The 22,708-nt window shown below is 38.1% G+C and overlaps 1 protein-coding gene across 1 annotated transcript in view; it reads left to right on the top strand.

The window, feature by feature from the left end:
• The first annotated feature begins 1,039 nt into the window (after positions 1-1,039).
• LOC126251772 (phosphatidylinositide phosphatase SAC2) overlaps positions 1,040-22,708 on the top strand; it is a 385,804-nt gene continuing 364,135 nt past the window's right edge. Inside the window, exon 1 of the mRNA XM_049952395.1 lies at positions 1,040-1,217. Coding sequence (XP_049808352.1) covers positions 1,088-1,217 — 130 coding nt within the window. The 5' untranslated portion in view covers positions 1,040-1,087. The remainder of the gene's footprint in view (positions 1,218-22,708) is intronic.

Raw genomic sequence — 22,708 nt, 5'->3', positions numbered from 1 at the left:
CATCGAGTATAGATTTAAGTGTCAGGAAGTCATTTCTGAAAGTATTTGTATGGAGTGTAGCCATGTATGGAAGTGAAACATGGACAGTAGATAGTTTGGACAAGAAGAGAATAGAAGCTTTCGAAATGTGGTGCTACAGAAGAATGCTGAAGATTAGATGGGTAGATCACATAACTAATGAGGAGGTACTGAGTAGGATTGGGGAGAAGAGGAGTTTGTGGCACAACTTGACCAGAAGAAGGGATCGGTTGGTAGGACATGTTCTGAGGCATCAAGGGATCACCAATTTAGCATTGGAGGGCAGCGTGGAGGGTAAAAATCGTAGGGGGAGACCAAGAGATGAATACACTAAGCAGATTCAGAAGGATGTAGGTTGCAGTAGGTACTGGGAGATGAAGAAGCTTGCACAGGATAGAGTAGCATGGAGAGCTGCATCAAACCAGTCTTAGGACTGAAGACCACAACAACAACAACCGTTTCTCTGTTTACCGAGGCGTCAACTCCCCGCAATTTTTCAATTACTGCGTTGTATGCTGCTGTCTTTTTGTCTCGGTCACTATATTCTTTACTTTTAATCTTCCACGAATATGGGTGGTTTCTATATAGTTCAATGAATTCACTTACAAACTCTCGAGAACACTGACGAGTATCAGCCATTTTAATGCCCTGTGCGCACAAATACAAACACTAGACGGAGCAAACAGCTGTTTCGCGCCAGATTGGCGGCGATCTCCTGTCCACACGCTCCAACTTGTCTGCGCAGATGTGGTTTGAACCCTCAGATTTGAGAGGTTTCGCTCAAACCTCCAACTCCAACTTCCAGGTTTGCACACACCTCAGATTGGTGGAAATCTTCTGTCCACACGCAACGATCTGTGTGCGCAGATGTTATGTGCGCAGACATTTGCGCAGACAGATCGTTGCGTGTGGACGGGCCTTAACACTCCGGAACAAACGATCAATTAGTAAACATCGATGCTATATTTTATACTTTGCGGACAGAACATCTTTGCTAACGCCCCAACATTGTTTCAAATATGGCGGTACACTAATTGACATTTGGGTTTGACAGACGAAAAGTATATTGATGATGTCTACATATAAAGTTAATGACTTATCCATTGAGTTATTTCGCACAGATCAGTATTACATTTTTATGAAAGGGGAATATGGCTTATGGTGGAACCGTCACACTGGCGTTTTTCAGGCAAAGTCAGGTATTGTAGTTTACCACTCCCATTTTAAAATGATGCTTTGATGCGATTGACTTAGTACTGACATTGATTTCTGAATTCATGTAAATAACCATGTATGGTAGAGGGATGCATTACATCTATGTAACACGATGTATAGCACTAATACTCCGAGTCACAATCTGTCCTATGAACTGAGACTTAGTCGTTGTTTACTCTGAGGCTTATTGGCAGAAAGGATCTGCAGAGGCAGGAATGACGCATATGTTTTAATGTTCAGTTAAGGCCATTTCTGATGTGCAGCTGGTGAAATCGAATAGTGTTATTGATTGACGCATGCCTAATGTGTGTCAGTTTTTCGGCAGTTCGGTAGTTGAAAACTTCCGTGAACGTAATCGTTGCGTAATTAAGTCACAGAATAACCACTACAGTCGTTCACAAATTTGCTAAGCTGTAGTGTTGCTTATAAACATTAGGAAGTTCTCTCATGCAATTAAGATTGTGTACATTAATCCAAGTTCCAGAGTGTAAGGCGCTCAGAAGATTGCTAGCTGGAGTTGTGTAATGAGACTGTGATTCATATGAACTTAAAATCTGAAATGTTATCGACGGTTGTGGTACATTTAGAAGAGGCTTTAGGGAGGCTAAGAGTTATCACCTCATTTCTTGAGGAATTTGTTAAGCATCTGTTGATACTCATCACACTATTTCTTTTTTGGATAGGATGGCACCATAGGTAGCATATTGAACTTATATTTAGGACAGGGGGGGGGGGATTCACATACCTGCCTTTCAATTTGGGTTGAGATATTCTGTAGTTTCACTAAATTTCTTTGATACAAATGCCAACATGGTTCCTGTTATAAGGATATGACAAATTTTCTTGCACTCTGAGCTGCTTCAGTCCTAATGACTTCATTATTAAAAATTATGCTTCTTTCCTTTTTTTATTTTTATTTATTTTATTTTTCATTTACATGTCAAGTTCCGTAGGACCAAATTGAGGAGCAAATCTCCAAGGTCATGGAACAAGTCAGTACATGAGATTACAACATAAAAAGTAATAACAGATAAAAATAAATGTTTATGAGCCTGAAAAAAGTCAGTCCATAAGTTTAAGTAAACAAAATCAACAATTCAACAAGAATTAGCTTAATTTTTCAAGGAACTCATCAGATTAGGAGTGATCCATGAGGAAACTCTTCAGTTTTGATTTGAAATTGTATGGATTACTGCTAAGATTTTTGAATTCTGCACAAGAGTTAAAGAAGTCAGATCCAGATGCCGGTTTGATTTCTGCTGAGTATTAAGTGAGTGAAAGTTGCTTATTCTTGGGAATAAGCTAATATTTTTAACAAGAGGCCATTGTCAAAAACCTTGACTCGTGAACAGGGGTCAACAAGAGGTTCGTGAACTTACACCATTTATTACACAAACCACCTGTTTCTGAGTCATAAATATCCTTTTAGAATGGGAAGAGTTACCCCAAAATATAATACCATATGACATAAGTGAATGACAATAAGCAAAGTAGGCTAATTTTCTTGTCGAACTATCACTCAATTTGGATACCGTTCGAATAGTAAAAATGGCAGCATTCAGTCTTTGAACAAGATCCTGAAAGTGAGCTTTCCACATCTCATTCTCAGTCACTGCTTACATCACCATATTGTCAACATTATCTGCAATCAGATTTTGATGACCGTGTAGATGGAAAGCTGTAAATTATATGCTGCGCTTAAGAGATGTTATGTATGTACTGTCCCCTGCAGCCTGTTTTGTTTTTTCCAGGTGCTCACCAAATCATCTATGTAGATGTTAAATTGCACAACAGACATGCATGTCTAGTTCTCTGGTTTATATCTATCTCTTGATGATAACTATTCTCTATTTCTATGATGAATAAAGGCTGAATCCCTTGGTTAAAGAGTTATGGATGGCCTCTTTTCAACATTAATACTCGTAACTTCTGTCGATACAAGTAAATCCTTCCTTGAATCACATGAAGACTGTGTGTACATGATGACAGAGTAGATGAGTATAGGATTACCCTTTTTACAAACCTTTTTGTACTGATAAACTGTTAAATGCCATTTCTTGCCTTCTATGTGTATTACATTCTGTTACCTGTATGAAGTCTCCCAGGACTCATGATCTACACTCATAGCATCACTTCTGTAAAGGGTGGACAAAATTTTAATGTGTGAAGAATTTCCAAACACCAGCAGCATTTTCAGAGCGAAAAAAATCATTTTTCTGCTACATATAAGTTTATATCTAAAGGATAAGCTAGTGGAAAATGGACACATGGTGTAGGCCTACTCTTTGCAGAAACAGTCAAATCCACTGAGATAAGGATTGAAGCTTCATGCAAGAATATTTGGGCAAGGCTCAGTATCAAGGGTGACTGTAAATTTATAAATGGAATCCTTCAGTTGATTAACAGACTTGGCCCCAAATGTAATAGCAAATTTCTAGAAAAATCTCAGCTCCTAGTACCTGTGTTCCCTTATTGTAATGTTTACCAGTTGTTTTTGAAAAGGCAATGTACAAGAGGGTAGTGGTGCATCTTTGTACATATAATTTGTTGTCTGATTTGCAGTATGGGTTCAGGAGAGGAGTATCCACATAAAAAGCAGTTTACTTTTTTTGCCTGTGAGGCACTATCAGGGCTAAACAATAGGTAAGAATTTTTCTTTGATTTAATAATAGTATATGCTTGTGTAGACTGTGAAATACTTCATCATATGGGATTAAGAAAAGAGCTCAACAATGGTTCACATATCTGGGAAGTAGGAAACAAAAGGTTGTTATTCAGTGTCGATAAACATTTAAGAGATTCGACACTGTAATGATGGAAACTGTTGGGGAGAGGTTGGCATGCCACTGTTTTGCTCGGAGCCTGTTGCTTTTTTGATGTATGCATCATCATCAGTGTTCTGCCAAAAGGCAGGTTTTCACATGGTAGTTCTCCAGGCTGTCCGGTCTTCTGCCATCCTCTTCAGGTCTGCATAATTTCCTCTTCCCTATGTCGTGTATCATCTTGTATCCCCTTCTTCCTCTGTCTTCTTCCACAAACCAGTCATTCCAAAGCATCTGCTAGTAAGCACTCCCTTCTCAACGAATGTCCCAACCAGTTCTTTTTCCTTTCTCTTACAACCTTCAGCAGACTTCTTCCCTCACCAACCCTTTCCAATACTCTTTCATTACTCACTCTTTCCATCCAGCTTATTCTCTCAATTCTTCTCCACATCCACATTTCAAATGCTTCTAACCTTTTTTCATCCTCTCATCTCAGTGTACATGTTTCTGCCCCATATAGTGCCACACTCCAGACAAAACATTTGCCAAGCCTTTTCCTTAGACCTTTATCTAATATTGCCACATAAGAGTCTCCTCTTTCTGTTGAATGCCTCCTTCGCTATGGCAATTTGAGCTTTCACTCCTGGTGACATCTCAAGTCTTCAGTTATTTTGCTTCCAAGATATTTAATGGCTAATGGTAGATTGTCCTATTTTAATATTGGACAGTCTGTGTCTCGTACTGATGACCATACTCTTTGTTTTTGCTGTGTTTATTTGCATCCCATATTCCACACAAGCTTCATTCAGACCTTTCAGCATGTTATTCACTGCCCACTCACTTTCTGCCACTAATACCATGTCATCAGCAAATCGTATACATTCTATTCTCTTTCCACCAATACATATTCTTCTTTTTCCATCTAAGCCTTTCACAATAATCTCCTCAAGGTACGTGTTAAAAAACAGTGGGGAAAGGCAACAACCTTGTCTAACACCTCGTCCAATGCTGCTTCCTTCTGTCATTTCATTTCCAATCCTTATCCTTACTTTCTGGTGTAAATACAGATTCTGTGTCAGTCGTCTCTTTCCAATCCACTCCTTCCCTCTTCAAAATATCCATCAGCTTGTGCCACTGACCTCTGTCAAAAGCCTTTTCTAAATCTATAAAAACAGCAAAGATTTCTCTACCTTTTTCCATATGTCTTTCCCCTATAGTTCTTAACAGCCAAGGACATCTCTTGTTCCTTTTCTTCTCTGCAATCCCTCTATCCAGCTTGCCATATAGCCTTCTATTCAACTCTCAGCAACACTTCAGCTGCATGAGAAATTAGACTGGTGGTCCTATGCTCTTCACATTTTTTAGTGTTTCTCTTTTTCTCTATTGGTATCATAACTGTTGCAAGGAAGTCCTCAGGCCATTCCCCTTCATATATCTCGTTATAGAGGTAGACCATTTCTTTTCATGCCTTGTTTCCCAGACTCAGCAGTTCTATTGGCAAATCATCAATTCCACATGCCTTCCTATTCATCATATCCTTCAGTGTCTTTTCTACTTCTGCTTCCAAGATGGTGAATACCTTTCCATCTTCCAGCACAAATTGCTCCTCTTCAACCTTAATTTTGCTTTGTATTCCATCCCCCTTATACAGACATCTGTTCAAAACCTCCTGTGGTTCTTCTGCTAGAGTACCATCCACTCTTTCTATTTCCTTGTTATTCCTCTTTCTTTTACGTTCAAAAACTATCTCACTAGTCAGTCTATACATCATTTCATACTTACCCTCTTTCTCCATTTTGTCGCATTTGTGTTTCATCCATTTTTCCCTTGCTTCTTCAGTTTCTCTTCTTAATTCATTGTTCAGTTTCCTGTACCTCTTTTTGTCTTCTTCAGTTTCTACCTTTTTCCGCTTTCTATGCTCCTCCATCTTTTTCAACATGTTTTCTGTTATCCATTTGTTCCTGGTACTTTAGGGTACTCTGATTCCTGTTACTACTTTGGCAGAGTCCGTGAGTCCTTCCCTCATTTTTATCGATTTATCATTAACACTTTCATCAACACTACCTCTTTCCCATTTTTCCATGAATCTGTTTTCCAAATCTAATGCCTTTCCTACCTCTTTGAGTCTTTCTATGTTTAGTCTTTCTTTTGTTTTACCTCTCCAGACTTTTTTCAACTTCACTTGTATTTATCCCACTACTAGGTTGTGGTTTGAATTTATATCAGCTCCTGGATGAGCTTTGGCAGTCTTCAGATAGTTCCTAAACCTTTTTTGTATCAGGACGTAGTCCAACTGATATCTTTCCCTATTCAAATGTGATATCCATGTGTAACATCTCCTTTTGTGGTGTTTAAATAATGTTACCCACTGCTAATAAATTTTCTGTACAGAATCTGATTAGTCATTTACCTTTCTCATTTCTTATTCCTAATCCAAATTTTCTTACTGTATCTTCATGTTTTCCTTCACCCACCACTGCATTCCAGTCCCCCATGATGATAATGCAGGCATTTCTATTTTCCTTCTCAATGAGTTCTTGTATTTTATCATAATATTCTTCCACTTCCTCATCTCTCTGGTGGCTGGTTGGCATATATACCTGTATTGGCACCAAATCTTTTGAACTATCCTTCAGTCGTATCATCATCAGTCTTCCATCAATATATTGTACCTTCATTACCTTGTTTTTCAGTTTTTGCCCTATCAATATTCCTACTCCATTTTCACCACTCTTGATTTTCCCTGGAATAAAAGAGCTTATAATCTCCCCTTTCTATCTCCCCATTCTCTCCCCATCTCATTTCACACAAACCAGGGGCATCTAATCTGTTCCTTTACATCTCTTGTTTTGCATTCTCTAGCTTTCCTGCTTGCAGCAGTGTCCTCACATTCCATGTTCCAATCCTTATCTTTCCTTCCTTCACTGTCTCTTTCTTCTTTTCAAATATGTCTACTCTCAGAGATCCGAATGAGGGGAAGTTTTAACTCTGGAATCTTTCATGTGGAGATACGTACCATGTACTGCTGGGGAATGTAATGTGGTAGTTTCCTGTTACTTTCCACACAGGCAGTAGGATGCCCAGTCTAAAATCAGCCGCTCATTAGGAGTCAGACGCCACCTGTAGTCACCCCTCTGGGGTACAGTCGCTACTTGTACTCTTTTTTTGTACCCAAAGAGAAAAGATGCCTCTTCCGCCAGCTTCACCGTTCTGAAAGACTCTTTCTCCGCTGTCGCTGCTGTTGAGGTCTTATTCATATAACAGGAAATGACAGGAAAAGGACATGGTGAGGACAGGTTTGGGATAGGAAAGGGGAAGCAATAGGCCATTGTGGGACACACTTTGTCTGGCTCCTCCCCTTTGGCCTGTCTGGCTTGGGTGACCCTTCTGGTAGCTAAGCTACCACTGGCATAGCCCTCCGGATCCAGAGCACACAAACCTCCTCACCCACATGGACAGTGCTGCATTAAGGCGGTGTTCCTTGAGGAGGGATATATACATCAATGATACACCATTAAAAATTACAAATGATCCAAAAATTGTTCGCTTTTTGTCTGAGACGTGTTATGAAATATGTGTAACATCAGAATTTGGCTTTCAGAAACCATATTAATTCTTAACAGAGACAAAAGTAATGCATTAAGTTTTTACCATGTAATTCATGAAAAAGCAAAGTCTTGTTGCACCAAGCTGGTTGATAAGTGAAGTTGACTATTTCAAGTTCTTAGGACTGACATAAATGGAAAGCTTTCTTCGAAATATCACATTCAATATCGTGTGCGGATACTGAATGCTGCTGCCTTCACTACAAGAGTAATTTTCACTGCCTCAGACACTGAAACACAGAGACTTGTTTACTTTGTGTACTTTCATTGTCTCACCTCATACAGTATTATATTTTGGGGCAACTGTGTGCACTCACAAAGTGTATTTTTAGCCCAGCAAATGATAGATAGGTAGATCTGTAGTGTCAGTTCATGAACTTTGTGTAGGCTGTTCTTCGGATGTCTTGAAATTATATTTGTGCCATCCCTGTAGATATATCCCATTATGGGATTTGTTGTTGGCAATGTTGACTAATTCAGAAGAAACAACATTCATTCAGTGAACATTATCCAGAAAAAAATGATTTGCACTTGATAACACTTCCTTGTGTGTTGTAAGAAAGCTGCAACAATTTAGCAGGTTTAATTTTTCAAAAGGTTTCCAGCAAAGCTGTAAAATGTTGTTTTATAAACCCCAGGTCTGCATATCTAAGTTGAAAAGTTTTGTTGTGGCTGAATCCTTACATTCTGTCTAGTAGCTGAAAACTTTCCTCTGTAATGTGTAATTCATTCATACATTCTCTAACAATTTCTTCCATGTTTTATTAATTCTCTAGTTTTGTTTTTTAATTTTCCAATTATGAGCAGTTCCAAGGGAAAAGGGACATTTCAATGAAAGTACATTTATTGAGATACAGTTTTCAAATTTGAGCAAAATAAGGTTAAAAGTATATATTTTATCATGCAATTATCGTTTTACACAACTTTCATTGTAGAACACACAACTGTGACCATCCGTTATTGCTTTTTTCTGATGATCAAAAACATTGGAACAGTGTATCATTGCAACCTTGTTTGTAGTCCAATGGACCATTCTTTAGAGCACAAGTCACAAGCGTCTAAAAAAGCAAGTCGGTAAGAAGTAGATTTGTGCATTATAAATTCATTTGATGTAAGTATTGTTTTCTAAATTAATTATTTGATTTAAGTACACATTGCCCCACCTGTAACATTAAAACATCATTAAATTTTCCTGACCAAAAGTAATTTATGTAATTGTACAAGGGAATATTGTGAAAATAAGCTAGTGTATGTAAAGAACTCAGCTATTACTCTCCTGGTGAAATTAAAGTATTTTAAGAATGAGATTTGTGTGTGCAGGTGGGACATTACAAACTACGTTCTCTACCATGTCTGAAGCTATACCAGAAAACAGGTTAAGAGAAATTGTTTTAGAATGAAGGTACATGTTTTGGGCACTAATTTTGCCAAACAGCATAATAAAAGATATTTTCTTAAATTTTAGATTACAGTACATAGCAACAATGGCATCAAAGGCTAGAGTCCAAAAGTTTAGAGAAAAGTTAAGAAAAATGAGGAAGTGTATCAGCTGCAGTTAGAAAACTAAAGGAAGTGTGAAAAGAAAGGAAGGCAAATGATAAGAAAAACAAAGACTGGCAGTTGGGCACTTCATAAATTAAAGAAACAAAGTGAAAGAGAATGAAAACAATGCTACATAATGAATAAGAAAGAACAGGTATGTAACTCACTAGTTCAACAATGCAAGTCAGTGAGTTCACTAGGAAAGGCAGCCAGTAGAACAAAGGAAACATTGCCCAAGAGCTCCAGTAAAAGAGGAGCCATGGTGAAAAGTTATCAGAATAACCAGAAATCGACACTTTTTCATCTTCTTCCAGAACAGAAATACCACTGCATGGGAATAAAGTTAATACTAAAGAACTTATTTCATAAGTCCAAAATTTTTTCTCAAGAGATGACATCTCAGGAGGTCTTCCAAGAGGGAGATTGTCTGTCTGTCAGAGATATGATTACCAAAGAAAAGTGTAATGTGCAGATGAGAATAACGTTAACAGTTATTGAAGCATGTGAACTTCTTACATCTGACTTTCTGAAGTTTACAGCTGTGGTGAAAAAAGTAAATTTTTTGATATCAGTTGCATTCATGTTTTACCAACATCAAAAATGCCACATAATGTCTGTATCTGTAAGTACCATGCAAATATGGAGTTTCTTGTAAAATGTTTGTGATGAATTTCCAAATTTCCCAAATACTACCAAAACACTGGTTTCTAAATCTGTTTGCAGTACAGACAATGAAAAGTGTAAGGCACGAAATTCTGTTAATTGTAAGTTACAAGCCAGTGGTACAAGACTAATTAATCTTATAGGTGAAAGTAACATATATGAGAGAGTAAATGTTGAAATGCTGGAACAGATATTGTCTGGAGTCTGTCCCATTCCCAAGTTGCCGTCATTACTTTATTTGTATTGTGTCAAAGAAAGTCTGCTTAAAAGTTGGGGTGACACGATCAGTTGAACATCAGTGTTGAAGATTTTGTTGAAGCTTTTCTTCCAGTGATAGGGACAGAATCACCTGTGACTCGGTCATACATTGCGGAAGTTAAGCATTTAGATAATAAGTGTAACATTACTTTACATGGAAAAAAGTGGCAAATTTTGGATTTGGCCTGCAGTGAAGGATAAGTCTATTGAAGATAAGTCTGTAGTGAAGAGAAAGTTGTTTATTCCAGCACTGATGGACAAGAGCGGACAGTTCTCATTTGACTAACTTTTCAAAAAGTCAGTCTGAGTTTATTGTGAGTGTTTGTGTTTTTTTCATGGTTTAGTTTAGCTTAAATAGTATGTATTTAGTTGTACTGTGTCCCACAATTTAATATTCTGTGTAAATCATACATCAGACAATTTGTTTCACCCATAACTATACGACAGATCATATATAGTGTAATATGTTGGTACAATTTAATAATTTCTTTATTTAGTTAGATTTTTTGTGTGGAGTCATCAATATGATGGCTTTTGCAAACATCAAGTACAGTTACAAACATAAAATACATTTAGATCTTAGCCGTAAAGGTAGTGATTAAACAGTAAATTGATGCTGAGAATTCTTCTGGGTTGTATGGGCGTGGTCCACGCCCATACAACCCAGAACAATTCTCAGCAGCTGAAACATCTGGATGTGAAAGCCGCTTGATGCTTGTCAAAATACACTAAATCTTTCACATATTAATATAGCCAATTATTTTTTTATACATTTTATACAGCTCTTAAACTTAATCATTTAAAATTCGACAAATGATTAGAGACACTTTTCAAATAAGAATTCTTTTACTTTTGATTTGAATAGCTTTTTATTACTATTTTTCATGGATTCTGGCAGTTTATTATACCATATCAGTCCATTAGTATATGGGCTCTGGTCCATCATTTTTAATCTTGTTCTTTGTCAGTAATAATTCTCTTAGGATCTGGTGTTGTGGTCATGTATATCACTACGTTTAGTTACTTCAGTTTTCTGAGAGACCGAAAAAGTAATTAATTTATAAAGATACAAAGAGTACATGGTGAAGTACTTGTGTTGCCTGAAAACATAGTGGCAAGAGTCTATAGCGTAGTCCATGTATAATCCTTAACCCTCCTTTTTGTAGCAATAGTACTCTGTTAAGGTGAATGTCTGCAACACAACCCCATATTTCTGTACAGTAGCTGAGATGGAATAGATTGTCCCATAATAAACAGTTTGAAGCGTGTGGGTGGGCACCATTTTGGACAGTTGGCTAAGAAGATACAGCCCATTGCTGACCTTTTTACATACAGTGTTAATGTGGCTAATCCATCGGAGGTTTGAGTCCAGATGAACCCCTAGAAATTTACACTTGTTTGCTTCCTCTGCCACTGTGCCACATACCTCATTTACGCATGAGTGGTATGAGCTGCCAGTTGCAAATATTAGCATCTGGGATTTATTTACGTTGACCTTTAATACTTGTGCATGAAAATGTGAACTGAATTCTAGTATCCCATTACTTGCTGAAAATTTCAGTTTCTCACAATCTTTACCATGAAATAAAACTGAGGTGTCATCAGCATAATTTACAGTGTGCGAGTTTATGGGTGTACAATGTCATTAATATATACTAAAAAGAGGAAAGGTCCAAGAATTGAGTGTTGAGGGACTCCCTGTGTCACTGTTTCACTAGTGGATGTAAGAGTTAAGATCTTATTGTTACTCTGATGTGCAAGTTTGCTACACTGTTTCCGATTCACCAGATAGGTGGATAGAAGTTTCACTGACGCATCACTGATATTGTAGGCCAGCAGTTTTTTTAAGAGAAGCTCAATTGTAGGCCAGCAGTTTTTTTTTAAGAGAAGCTCATGGTTTACTGAGTCAAAAGCTTTGCTCAGGTCAAGGAATATTCCGGCTGTGTGCATACCCTGTTCTGTATTGCAATATACTTCATGGAAGAAACTGGTAACAGCAGTGGCCATGCTTAGGTCTTTCCTAAGCCCATGCTGTGATTCGGTAAGCATCTTCTGACTTGAGAAAAATGTTGAGAGTTGTGGTAGGATAACTGTTTCAAATATTTTACTGAAGGAAGGGATTAGTGATATCGATCTATAATTTGAAACAACTACTTTACTTCCCTTCTTATGGACTGGCTGTATTACACTAATTTTTTAGGCATTTGGGTACATGTTTTCATTAATAGTACAGTTGATAAGATAGGTAAGGGGTTTAGTTACTTCATTGGCACATTTAACACCACACTTGAAATACCATCTCATCCAGATGAATGCTTGTTCTTGAGCTTTTGCATTGTGTTAAATATTTCCTGTTGACTCACCTCAATAAATTCAAGCTGTATACCATCCATGATATCATTTGGTGTGCCAGCCTGTAGATCTATGATAGGGGCTGCTTGGTCAAATGGAGAGCTAAAATGCTTATTGAATAAATTACATACTTCATTTGGATCTTTCACTAGATGGTCCTCGAGTCTGATGCTAAATGGTGCACTCTGCCCCTTGCTAGTGGCTTATGATGTTTATTGATTAGTCTCCAGGGTGCCTTACCTATGTTGGCTGAACGCTCTGTTGCATTATTGTTTATCTGTTTCTTCTGCCTTAAAAGTTTTTTTTGGCTTGATTGTACTTTTCCTTAAATATATGTAACTTTGTTTCCTTATATAAACAGTCAAGATCATATATATTTTGCTGTCACTTAATCAGCCTAGGTGTAAGTTTCAACCTAGAATGACTTTCAAGATGAGAGTTTGTTTGTACCCTAGTTATTTCTTTGAGAGGGCAGCAGCAGTCGAAATGCTTCAGCACTGTCGTATAGAATTTTTCCCGTTTGTCATTTGACCCTTTAGTTTGGTAAAGAGTGTCCCATTTCTCCTCTGCTAACATAGTTTTGAAGGTGCTGATGTTGGTGCTGTTCAGAATCTGCTTCTTCTCTATTATCTTAGTTGCTGTTGGTACAGCAAACCTTAAATATTCCAACACTTGACAGTAGTGATCTGAGTAATGAAAATCAACACTTTGAAAGTTAACACTGTCTTTTATATTTTTGTTGACTATTACGTAATCTATCTTACTGGAGCTTGACTCCGTTACTCTAGTGTCAGAGTTCACTGTATTTGTGAGATTATATGAGTTTAACATATCTGTTATTTTCAAATAGGTTATACTACAGGAGTTTGCATCAATATTAAAGTCTCCATCTATGCTAAGGTCAGTGGGGCCTGTTTGTCTAATTGCCCTGTTAAGCCTATCAAGATAGTATAACACATCTGAATTTGGTGGGTGGTACATACCAATAATTGTATGTTTAGCTAACCTGCTTGAATGATTATTTATGTGGACCACAACAGCAGCCATTTCAATTGTTCATTCTTTGCAGTATTGTTCAACAAATTAGTTTCTTAAATGGAAGATGTTCATTTATATTTACAAAGATTGCTACCCCACCCCCTTTGTGTTGTTGCCTGCAATAACTATCTGCTAACACACAACCCTCTAATTTGTAACACTCAGTTTCATTGTCTTTTAGTCCATGTTCTGTAATTACTAACAGGTGTGATGAATTCTCGTCCACAAATACTTGCAGAAAATTGAGTTTATTCCTACGGTACTGCACATTTAGATGCATTATACTAAAGGGCACTGGTATTTTACAACACTTTGTGATGTGGTATTCTAAAATCTGTCAAATTAGTCTTTAACACTGCTCTGTAATGACATTTTACTCACTTCCAAGTTGATTTCTTCTGCATGTGTACATGGTTCTTTCCAATCCAAGGGGTTTACTTCAGTAGAATCATGTTGCTTGAAATTGAGCCTAAAAAAACTTGTTGATTATAATCTAAGATAATTGGGTCTGATGTTATTGGAATTTGCGCAGCTGAATAAGTATTAAGGAGAAAAAAAATACATTTTACTAATAACTATATTTGCACATTCAAGAACAAAAAAAAATTTACAGCGAACACAACAGAATAATTAGCGCACACAGAGTGTTAGACAATGCCAAAGAGGTCTATTTTACATAGTGCACTTTGCGCCGACACACACGAAATATATTGTTCACACAATTCCAACACCCCTCCTTGAACTTATATTTTGTGTGTTGCTTCCACAAGATAAACCAAATAGTCCCACAATCTTCTCAAACTTCTCCCTTTCGAAGGGTTTGGTCAGAAGGTCAGCTAACATGTCTTCAGTGCGCAGATAGTCCATGGCAATGTTCTGTCACTCTATGTGGTCCCGAATGAAATGGTGCCGTATATCAATATGCTTTGTCCTAGCAATAGTAACATCATTTTTAGCTAGGTTTATGGCTCCCTTACTGTCACAGAAGATGGTTGTAGGTTCCTCAATTAAATTGGGTTCTATTTCACTTATTAATGTTCGTAGCCATAATGCTTCCTGTGTGGTGTAAGATAGTGCCATATACTCGGCCTCTACGGTGCTCAATGCAACAGTTTTTTTGCTTTTGACAGGACCATGATGTGAGGCCCCCCATTAATTTAAAACAGCAGCCAGTGGTGGAGTATCAGTCTCCCAATTCACTCCCCCAGTCCGCATTGCTATATCCCTCTAGTTTTGCGTTACCATCTCTATGGTATTTTAACTCATAGTTTGAGGTTCCTCTTAGGTATCGGAATATCCTCTTTACAGCTTTCCAGTGCTTTTCCTTTGGGTCTCTGCAATATCTGCTCACTGCATTGGTGGCAAAAGCAATGTCGGGTCGTGACGTTTGAGACAAATATAACAGACTCCCTACTGCTTCTAAATAAGGAACATTCTTGTCACATTCCACATCAGTCTCATTTACACTTAACTTCACTCTTACTTCCATTGGAGTACTTATGGGTTTGCAATCACTCATGCCAAACTTCTTTAATATTTTTTCCATGTATGATGATTGACTTATGCTCAATTCTTGTCTTTCTTCATCCTTAGTAATCTGCATACCTAAATAACGTTTGACTTCTCCCAAATCATGCACCTTAAACTTGGTTTGCAGCTGTTTCTTAAAAATTCTCATTTGGCCTACACTTTCAGTCAGGATAAAGAAATCGTCCACCCATATCACCATTATTATTATTTCTTCTTTTCTCCCTTTATAGTAAATGCTGGGATCTGCCTTGGATTGCTTCATATTCATATTTGTTAGAGTTTCATGTAGACATCGATTCCAGCAACGTCCACTTTGTTTAAGTCCATAAATACTTTTTCTCAAACGCCAAATCTTTTTACTTTCTGATCTGGTTTTTGTGGCTTCCCTTGGTGGAATGACATATATCTCCTCCTCCAATTTCCCATTTAAATATGCCGTTTTAACATCCATATGATGAATTATTAAATTTTGTTTTACTGCCAAGGCTAAAAGATATCTCAATGATGCATACTTGACTACAGGTGAAAAAGTTTCTGCGTAATCTACCCCTTGTTTTTGTGAATATCCTTTTACCACAAGTCTTGCTTTGTATTTTGGTGATGAGCTTTCAGGGTTCTTCAAATTGAATACCCATCTTGCCTGCAGTGGTTTCTTATCTCCTGGCATATGTACCCATTCAAAGGTTTCGTTCTGATATAAAGATACTAATTCTCTCTTCATCGCTTCTTTCCATTCTTGAGAGTTTGGGCCACTCATTGCTTCTTCTGCTGTTCTTGGCTCATCATTAAAAGACTGTGCTTTATACATCTCAAAATCCGGATATTCCTTCGGTTTTGGTACACGAGAAGAACGCCTTACATTGTTTTCTTCATTTTTTTCATTCTCTAACTCATTGTCATCAAAAATTGTATCCATTTGTCCTTGGCTGTTGTCTTCCTCTTCTTCACTTTCTATTTCCTCACACAAGGTTTCACCTTGTGAACTAGGTGCAGTTGACTTAGTGGTTTTGCTCTCTTTTGAGTCCTTTCTATTTTCAAAGAATATTACATCTCTACTTGTGACAATCTTTTTAGTCAATGGATCCATTAATCGGTAGCCCTTTGAATTTTCACAATAGCCTACAAAAATATACTTTTTAGCTTTCGGATCCCATTTTCCTCTTAGCTGTTTTGGAATACGTGCCATTGCATCACACCCAAAATCCTTATATTGCTTAGATCAGGTTTCTTTCCTACCCATATCTCATAAGGGGTTCTATTCTTTAATGCTTTTGTAGGTGATCTGTTGTTCAAATATACAGCTGTTGACACTGCCTCTGCCCAAAAATCTTTGGATAATTCAGCGTCAGTCATCATGCTCCTTGCTTTCTCAACAATGGCCCTATTAGCCCTCTCAGCAACCCCATTTTGAGATGGGCTGTACCTTATGGTAGTTTGATGCCTGATTCCCTTTTCTGCCAGAAGTTTCTTCAGTTTCTGGTTAATATATTCTCTCCCATTGTCAGACCTGATGATCTTTATCTTCTTTCCCATCCACCTTTCAACCATATTGCAATATTCCTCAAAGATATCTCTCACTTGGTCTTTAGAACTAAGAAAATAAACATGAGTATATTGTGAGTAATCATCAATAAACGTAAGAAAATAATTACTCCCACCTATGGATTCACACTCCATCGGGCCACATACATCTGTGTGGATTAACTGTAAGACTTCTGTGGATTTACTCGTACTAGTCTTGAAGGGTAACCTTGCTTGTTTTCCCTTTATACATGTCTCACAAGGATCCTTGGACACACTAAAATTCTGTATTCCCTTTACCATATCCTTCATTATAGACATAATCTTTCTATTTAGATGTCCAAGCCTCTGGTGCCATAAAAAAACCTTCTGCTGAATATACTGAATCACTAACATTTTTATGTTTACTGTCAATGGTATCGACTTATGACCACAGCAGTTGAGTCCCATAGTGCTCAGAGCCATTTGAACCATTTGTCAATGGTATCCAACTTAAAAATACCTCTTTCATTACTTGCTGTAGCTATAACTTCACCACTTTCACTGATTGCTCTGCACCCTGCATGTCAAAAGTGACTGTATTTCCTTTCTTGACAATTTCCCCTACAGACAGCAGGTTAGTTGCCACATTTTTCACATAATGAACATTGTGTGCTGTAACCATATCTGATTCACCATTTACACTTACATGTAGATCTAGTTTCCCAGCCAGGTGACACTGGAGCTTGTTGCCATCAACAGTAGATATTCCGATATGAGTCTTATCTTTGATGTCATAAAGAAGTGATTTATCTTTAGCAATATGCACAGATGCACCTGAGTCTAAAATCCATTCCATATCATTATTACTCATCCCACCAAAAGAATAAAAACATGAGAGTGCCTTACCTTTGTTATTGGTCCTTCTCTGTGGGCTATCAGTAACATACCTCTTTTGCTGAGGGTCTGATCTTGGGCTTACTTTTTCTTTGCACTGAGGCGCAATATGTCCCATCTTCTGACATTTATAGCACCTCACCGGTTTCTCCCTTTTGTTTTTTGAGTAGAGAGCAGATGCACCTTCCTTCTCCAATGTACAACAGCTTGGAGCACTCTTTACGTACTGCAGAATTTTCACCTTAACTCTGTCGCCTGTGATTGGTATACCCGAGCTTTCAAGTCCCATAATCATAGGTGCATACCTTTCGGGCAGTCCTGCCAACAGCAATGTTCCTATCCATTCGTCAGCGATCTCGAATCTGATGTTTCTCAGTCGGTTCGACATGGTTATTATTTTGTTAACGTATTCGTCTACACTCTTACATTTGTCCAGACGAGTGGTAATTAACTTGCGTAATAATCCTACTTTTCTTGTAAGACGACCATCCTCGAATGCACTTTGTAAATTGTCCCAGACTTCTTTCGCTGTAGCAGCTTTTTCAACGTGAACATAATTCACCGAATCAATCAGTAATATCAATTTTGATTTTTCTTTCCTATCTTTATTTGAATAATTCTGATCTGTGGATTTCATTGTCCCATCTACCATGTCCCATAGGTCGTCTAAACGTAAATATGCTTCTACTGCGAACTTCCAAGTTGCATAGTTTTCACGACCTATAAGTCTTTCAATCTGTGGAATTTGTGCCACACTCATTCTTAACGGTAACGTGCTTTTTATTGCCGTAAAGAACACCGAAAAATAATGCGGAAAAAAAAATTGTGATCGTCTTGTAAGGATAACTCGCACTTCATGTAAATTGGAACTTTTCCAATACTTTCTCCCTACTATTTTATTGATATACTTATTCCAAATGCAGCCTGGGCCCATAACCTATTGGAATTTGCGCAGCTGAATAAGTATTAAGTAGAAAAAAAGGACATTTTACTAATAACTATATTTGCACATTCAAGAACAAAAAAAAATTTACAGCGAACACAACAGAATAATTAGCGCACACAAAGAGTGTTAGACAATGCCAAAGAGGTCTATTTTACACAGTGCACTTTGCGCCGACACACGCGAAATGTATTGTTCACACAATTCCAACAGATGTTTTATGTAGCTCCTCACAAAGTTCTGTTATCTGGTTCACTAACTTGAGCGTTCCATTTCTGTTTAAGTGAAGTCCGTCTCTGGTATGTTCTTCATGTTTCAGTTTGCATATATCTAGCAAGTGCACATGCTGTAGTTTTTTTACATAGTTTCAGCAGTTCTAAATTATAGTGCTCAATTTCTGTGTTGACACACGACCACTGCGGCAGATCATGTCACACTGGTAGGTTTATTAAGATAACATTTGTGTTATACAGTTTTGGCAATAATTTCCTGTAAACTGCGAGTGCTGACTTGCTCTCATTTTTGTAAACATCATTGATACTGCCAAGGATTACAACATGGTCATCTTTTTTCAGATTGTTTGTTTCATATAAATTCTTGACTACAGCACTTAATGTCGCTCTTGGTTTAACTTTTGCAAATACAGAATATTCATTATGTATGAGGGTTGTTTCAAAAATAAGGTTCCCACATTGGAAACATTGATCTTTAAGCTATTTTTCCACATAGCCCCCATTTTTTCTATGCATTTTTTCTGTCGAATAATCCACTTTTGCATTGCCACCTCAAAGAAGTCTGCCGCCAACCCGTTGAGAAACTTGGCAACTTCTTGGAACTCCTCGTCTGTCTGGAATCGTAGATCGCCTAGGTGCTCCTTCAATTTTCGAAACAGATGGAAATCGCTGGCTGCCCAAATCGGAGCTGTGAGGGGGGTGGTCAGTGACATCCCATCCAAATTTGTCGATTAACTCCTTTTGTTGTGACACATGGACAGGCATTGTCGTGGTGCAACCTTACGCGTTTGGTGAGTTTTCCCCTACGATGATTTTGGATTGCCTGTCTGAGCTTTTTCAAGGTCTCGCAATAACCTGTAGAGTTTATGGTGGTCCCTCTAGGCATAAAACCAATGAGCAGTATGCCACGCTGGTCCCAAAACACCGATGCTATGATTTTTCCTGCTGACAGCTACTGCTTAAACTTCTTTGGTGATGGTGACCCGGTGAGTTTCCATTGGCACGATTGTTGTTTTGTTTCCGGAGTAACGTAATGGCACCATGATTCATCCCCTGTAACAATGGAATCAAGGAAGTCTTCCTTATTCTTGTCGCATTCACTCCAGAACTTCCGAGCACAGTCAGTGTGCTGCTGTTTGTGGACTTCTGAAAGCATGTGCGGCACCCAGCGCATGCACACTTTGTGGTAGCCTAGCTTTTCATTCAATATCCTGTCAATTGAACCTTCAGAAGCCTCAGGAATTTGAGCAGCCAGTTGCCGGATGGTGATTCACCAATCTTCAAGCAGGATTTGCTCAACTTTTGCCACAACTTCGTCGGAGATCGACAGCCTCCTGCTTCGTTGTTCATCGTGGATGTCCATACAGCCGTTGGCAAAGCTCCCTACACCATTTGCGGTCATGTTGAATGCTTATACACATTTCCCCATATACTTCACTCAATTGCCGATGAATTTCTACAGGTAGTAACTTTCTTGCATGAAAAAATCGGATGACCGCACGAATTTCACACCTTGTGGTGACGGCGATGACGGGCTCCATTGCTTATGGCTGTCAGGCCGGTACTGACCATTGCAGAGCCATGTGGTTGTTGGAATCGGTGGTGGGAGATCCGGTGAACACGGTGGTGGTGCCAGATTTCACATTGCACCATACACGGTAAGGGTACAGAGTTGGGAACCTTACTTTTGAAACAACCCTCATAAAGCTTCATGAAGGGGAGCTGAAAGGCTTTTTTCCATGGCTGTCCACATACAGTAATAACTTTTTTGTGCTTTCAGGTGTTAGAAAGTTTCTGTTTCAGCCTTTATCGAAGGATTCGGTACATTTACTTTCACTTATACTATTCGTTGTTTTGCTGGCTGCGTCTAGTGCTGAAAACTTATTCGATGTAACTGGCACACCGTTTCTGGTGTTTTGTTTTTGGTTTTCACTGTCTTGATGGTTTCGTGTTCTGTTTTTGGACTTGACTGCAGTCCACATAAATTTATTTGTAGTGTCAACATATTCTGAGTTCGATATTATGTTTGCTTTGTCATAAATAACAGTTTTTTGGTTTGCAGATCACATTTAACAATATCAATACAACTGTTTTTGTGGCTATTTTCTGCCACTGTTTCACTAGACCACAAACTTTCTTCACTTAAATAGTTTTTTGTTTTCTTGTTGCCGGAATGCTGTTTCTTTCTTGAGGGTTTCAGTATCACTCTTTAATAACTTGATAATTCCGTTTTTTGTTTGTACCCTGTTGAGAAGATCTTCACATTTGTCACACACACACACACACACACACACACACACACACACACACACACACACACACACACACACACACACACACACACAAAATCACCACAGGTCCAACAGATATTGTCATTTACGAACTTCAGGTTTATTTTCGCACACCTCTCATGTAACCGGAAGTTGCACTTCACACTCAGCATGCCCTTCATCACACGTTGTTTTACATGACAAGTTGTTATAAAATTGCAGTTGCACTTCACACTCAGCATGCCCTTCATCACACGTTGTTTTACATGACAAGTTGTTATAAAATTGCTTTTCTATTGAGACTAATGCAACACTGTGCTGACCTACCGGTGCTATTATTTTCTCTTAGCTGCATGTTTCTTTAATAGAAGGATATAAGTTTCATTTGAATGTGGTTTGACTAAATTGTGGCCTCTAATAGAGCAGAATTATTGTTTTGATGTCAAAATTGTTTAGTCCCTGTCACTTTCTTGTCCCACCCATAACCTTGGTTTTATTTTTTACATTGCAGACAATTCAATATGTATATCTGAACACTATATTTGTTAGAATTAAGAGAGTTGTTTTGTTGCTTAAAACAGTAACTTGACTTCAAATAACTTATGATCCCTAAATGTAAAACAAAAAAGTGCTAGTACAAATGCCGCACCCGAAATGCTGGAATCGTTTTACAGCCTTCGGTAGACTACGTACTGACTCATTCTGTGCTCATGTAGCTTTGGACCAAAGGCCTCTCAAAATCTGATAAATACGTAACTAACTAAATCACTGAAAGAGATTGTAGCCATTTGACAGTCGATCAGGATAATTCTGTTTCTGTAAGTGATAGATGTGACAAGAAATTCTGCAAAACAATGCCAAACGCTTTCTCCAAACACTACATAGAACATATTATTCACAACTGCACTTATGATGGAAATATGTTCTGCCCTCCAGGAAAGTTCTCGTGCTCAAATTTTTCTTGGGACTGAGAGCTGGCTGAAACCTGAAGGGGAAAACTCTGAGATATTTAGCAAGTCGTGGAACATATATCAGAAAGACAGATTAGAGGCCATAGGAGTGGGAGTGTTCATTGCGGTTGACAAAAATATTGTCTCTGTTGAGGTCGAAGTCGAGTGTGACTTTGAAATCATCTGGTCGCGTATAACAGGTGTAGGCAAAAATATTTAATTATTGTTGTTATGAGTTAATTGTTGTGTGTATTTACTGGCCACCCGATTCTGCTGTGACAGTTCTGGAGTCATTCAAAGATAGTCTATGGTCAATAGCACGTAAATACTCAGATCTTGAAATACCGGGTATAGACTGGGATTTCTATGGATTCATTGGGGGGGGGGGGGGGGGTTATAGACAAACAGACATGCGAAATGCTTTTAAACATGTTTTCTGAAAATTGTCTCGAGCAGCTAGCTCAGCAGCCCATACACAATAGAAACATCTTATACCTTGTAGCTACAAATAGGTCAGACCTTATTGACACTGTCAGTATAGAAATGGGGATTAGTGATCATGATGTCATTATAGCAACTATGATTATGAAAAGTAAGTTAAAAATCAGTCAAGAAGGCTGGGAGAGAGTTTCTGCAAGATAGAGCAGATAAGCAGTTATTAACAACTCTAAGACAGTGAATTGGCATCACTTAGTTCCAGTAAGATAGATGGAGAGGAATTGTGGGTAAAGTTTAAGCAGATTTTAAATCGTGGTCAGGAGTGTTATGGCCCAGTAAGTGGATGGAAAAGACCCACCATGGTTTAATAAAAAAATTAGGTAGATGCCGAGAAAGCAGAGGCTGTTACACTCTCGGTTCAAAAGGGAACGCATAAATGATGACAAATGAAGGTTAGTAGAGATTCATGAGTCTGTGAAAAGATCTATGCACGA

The sequence above is a fragment of the Schistocerca nitens genome, chromosome 4 (genome assembly GCF_023898315.1).
Source record: "Schistocerca nitens isolate TAMUIC-IGC-003100 chromosome 4, iqSchNite1.1, whole genome shotgun sequence".
Lineage (NCBI taxonomy): Eukaryota > Metazoa > Arthropoda > Insecta > Orthoptera > Acrididae > Schistocerca > Schistocerca nitens.
Note: the sequence above shows the minus strand (reverse complement) of the source record. Positions and strands in the feature narration are given on the sequence as shown.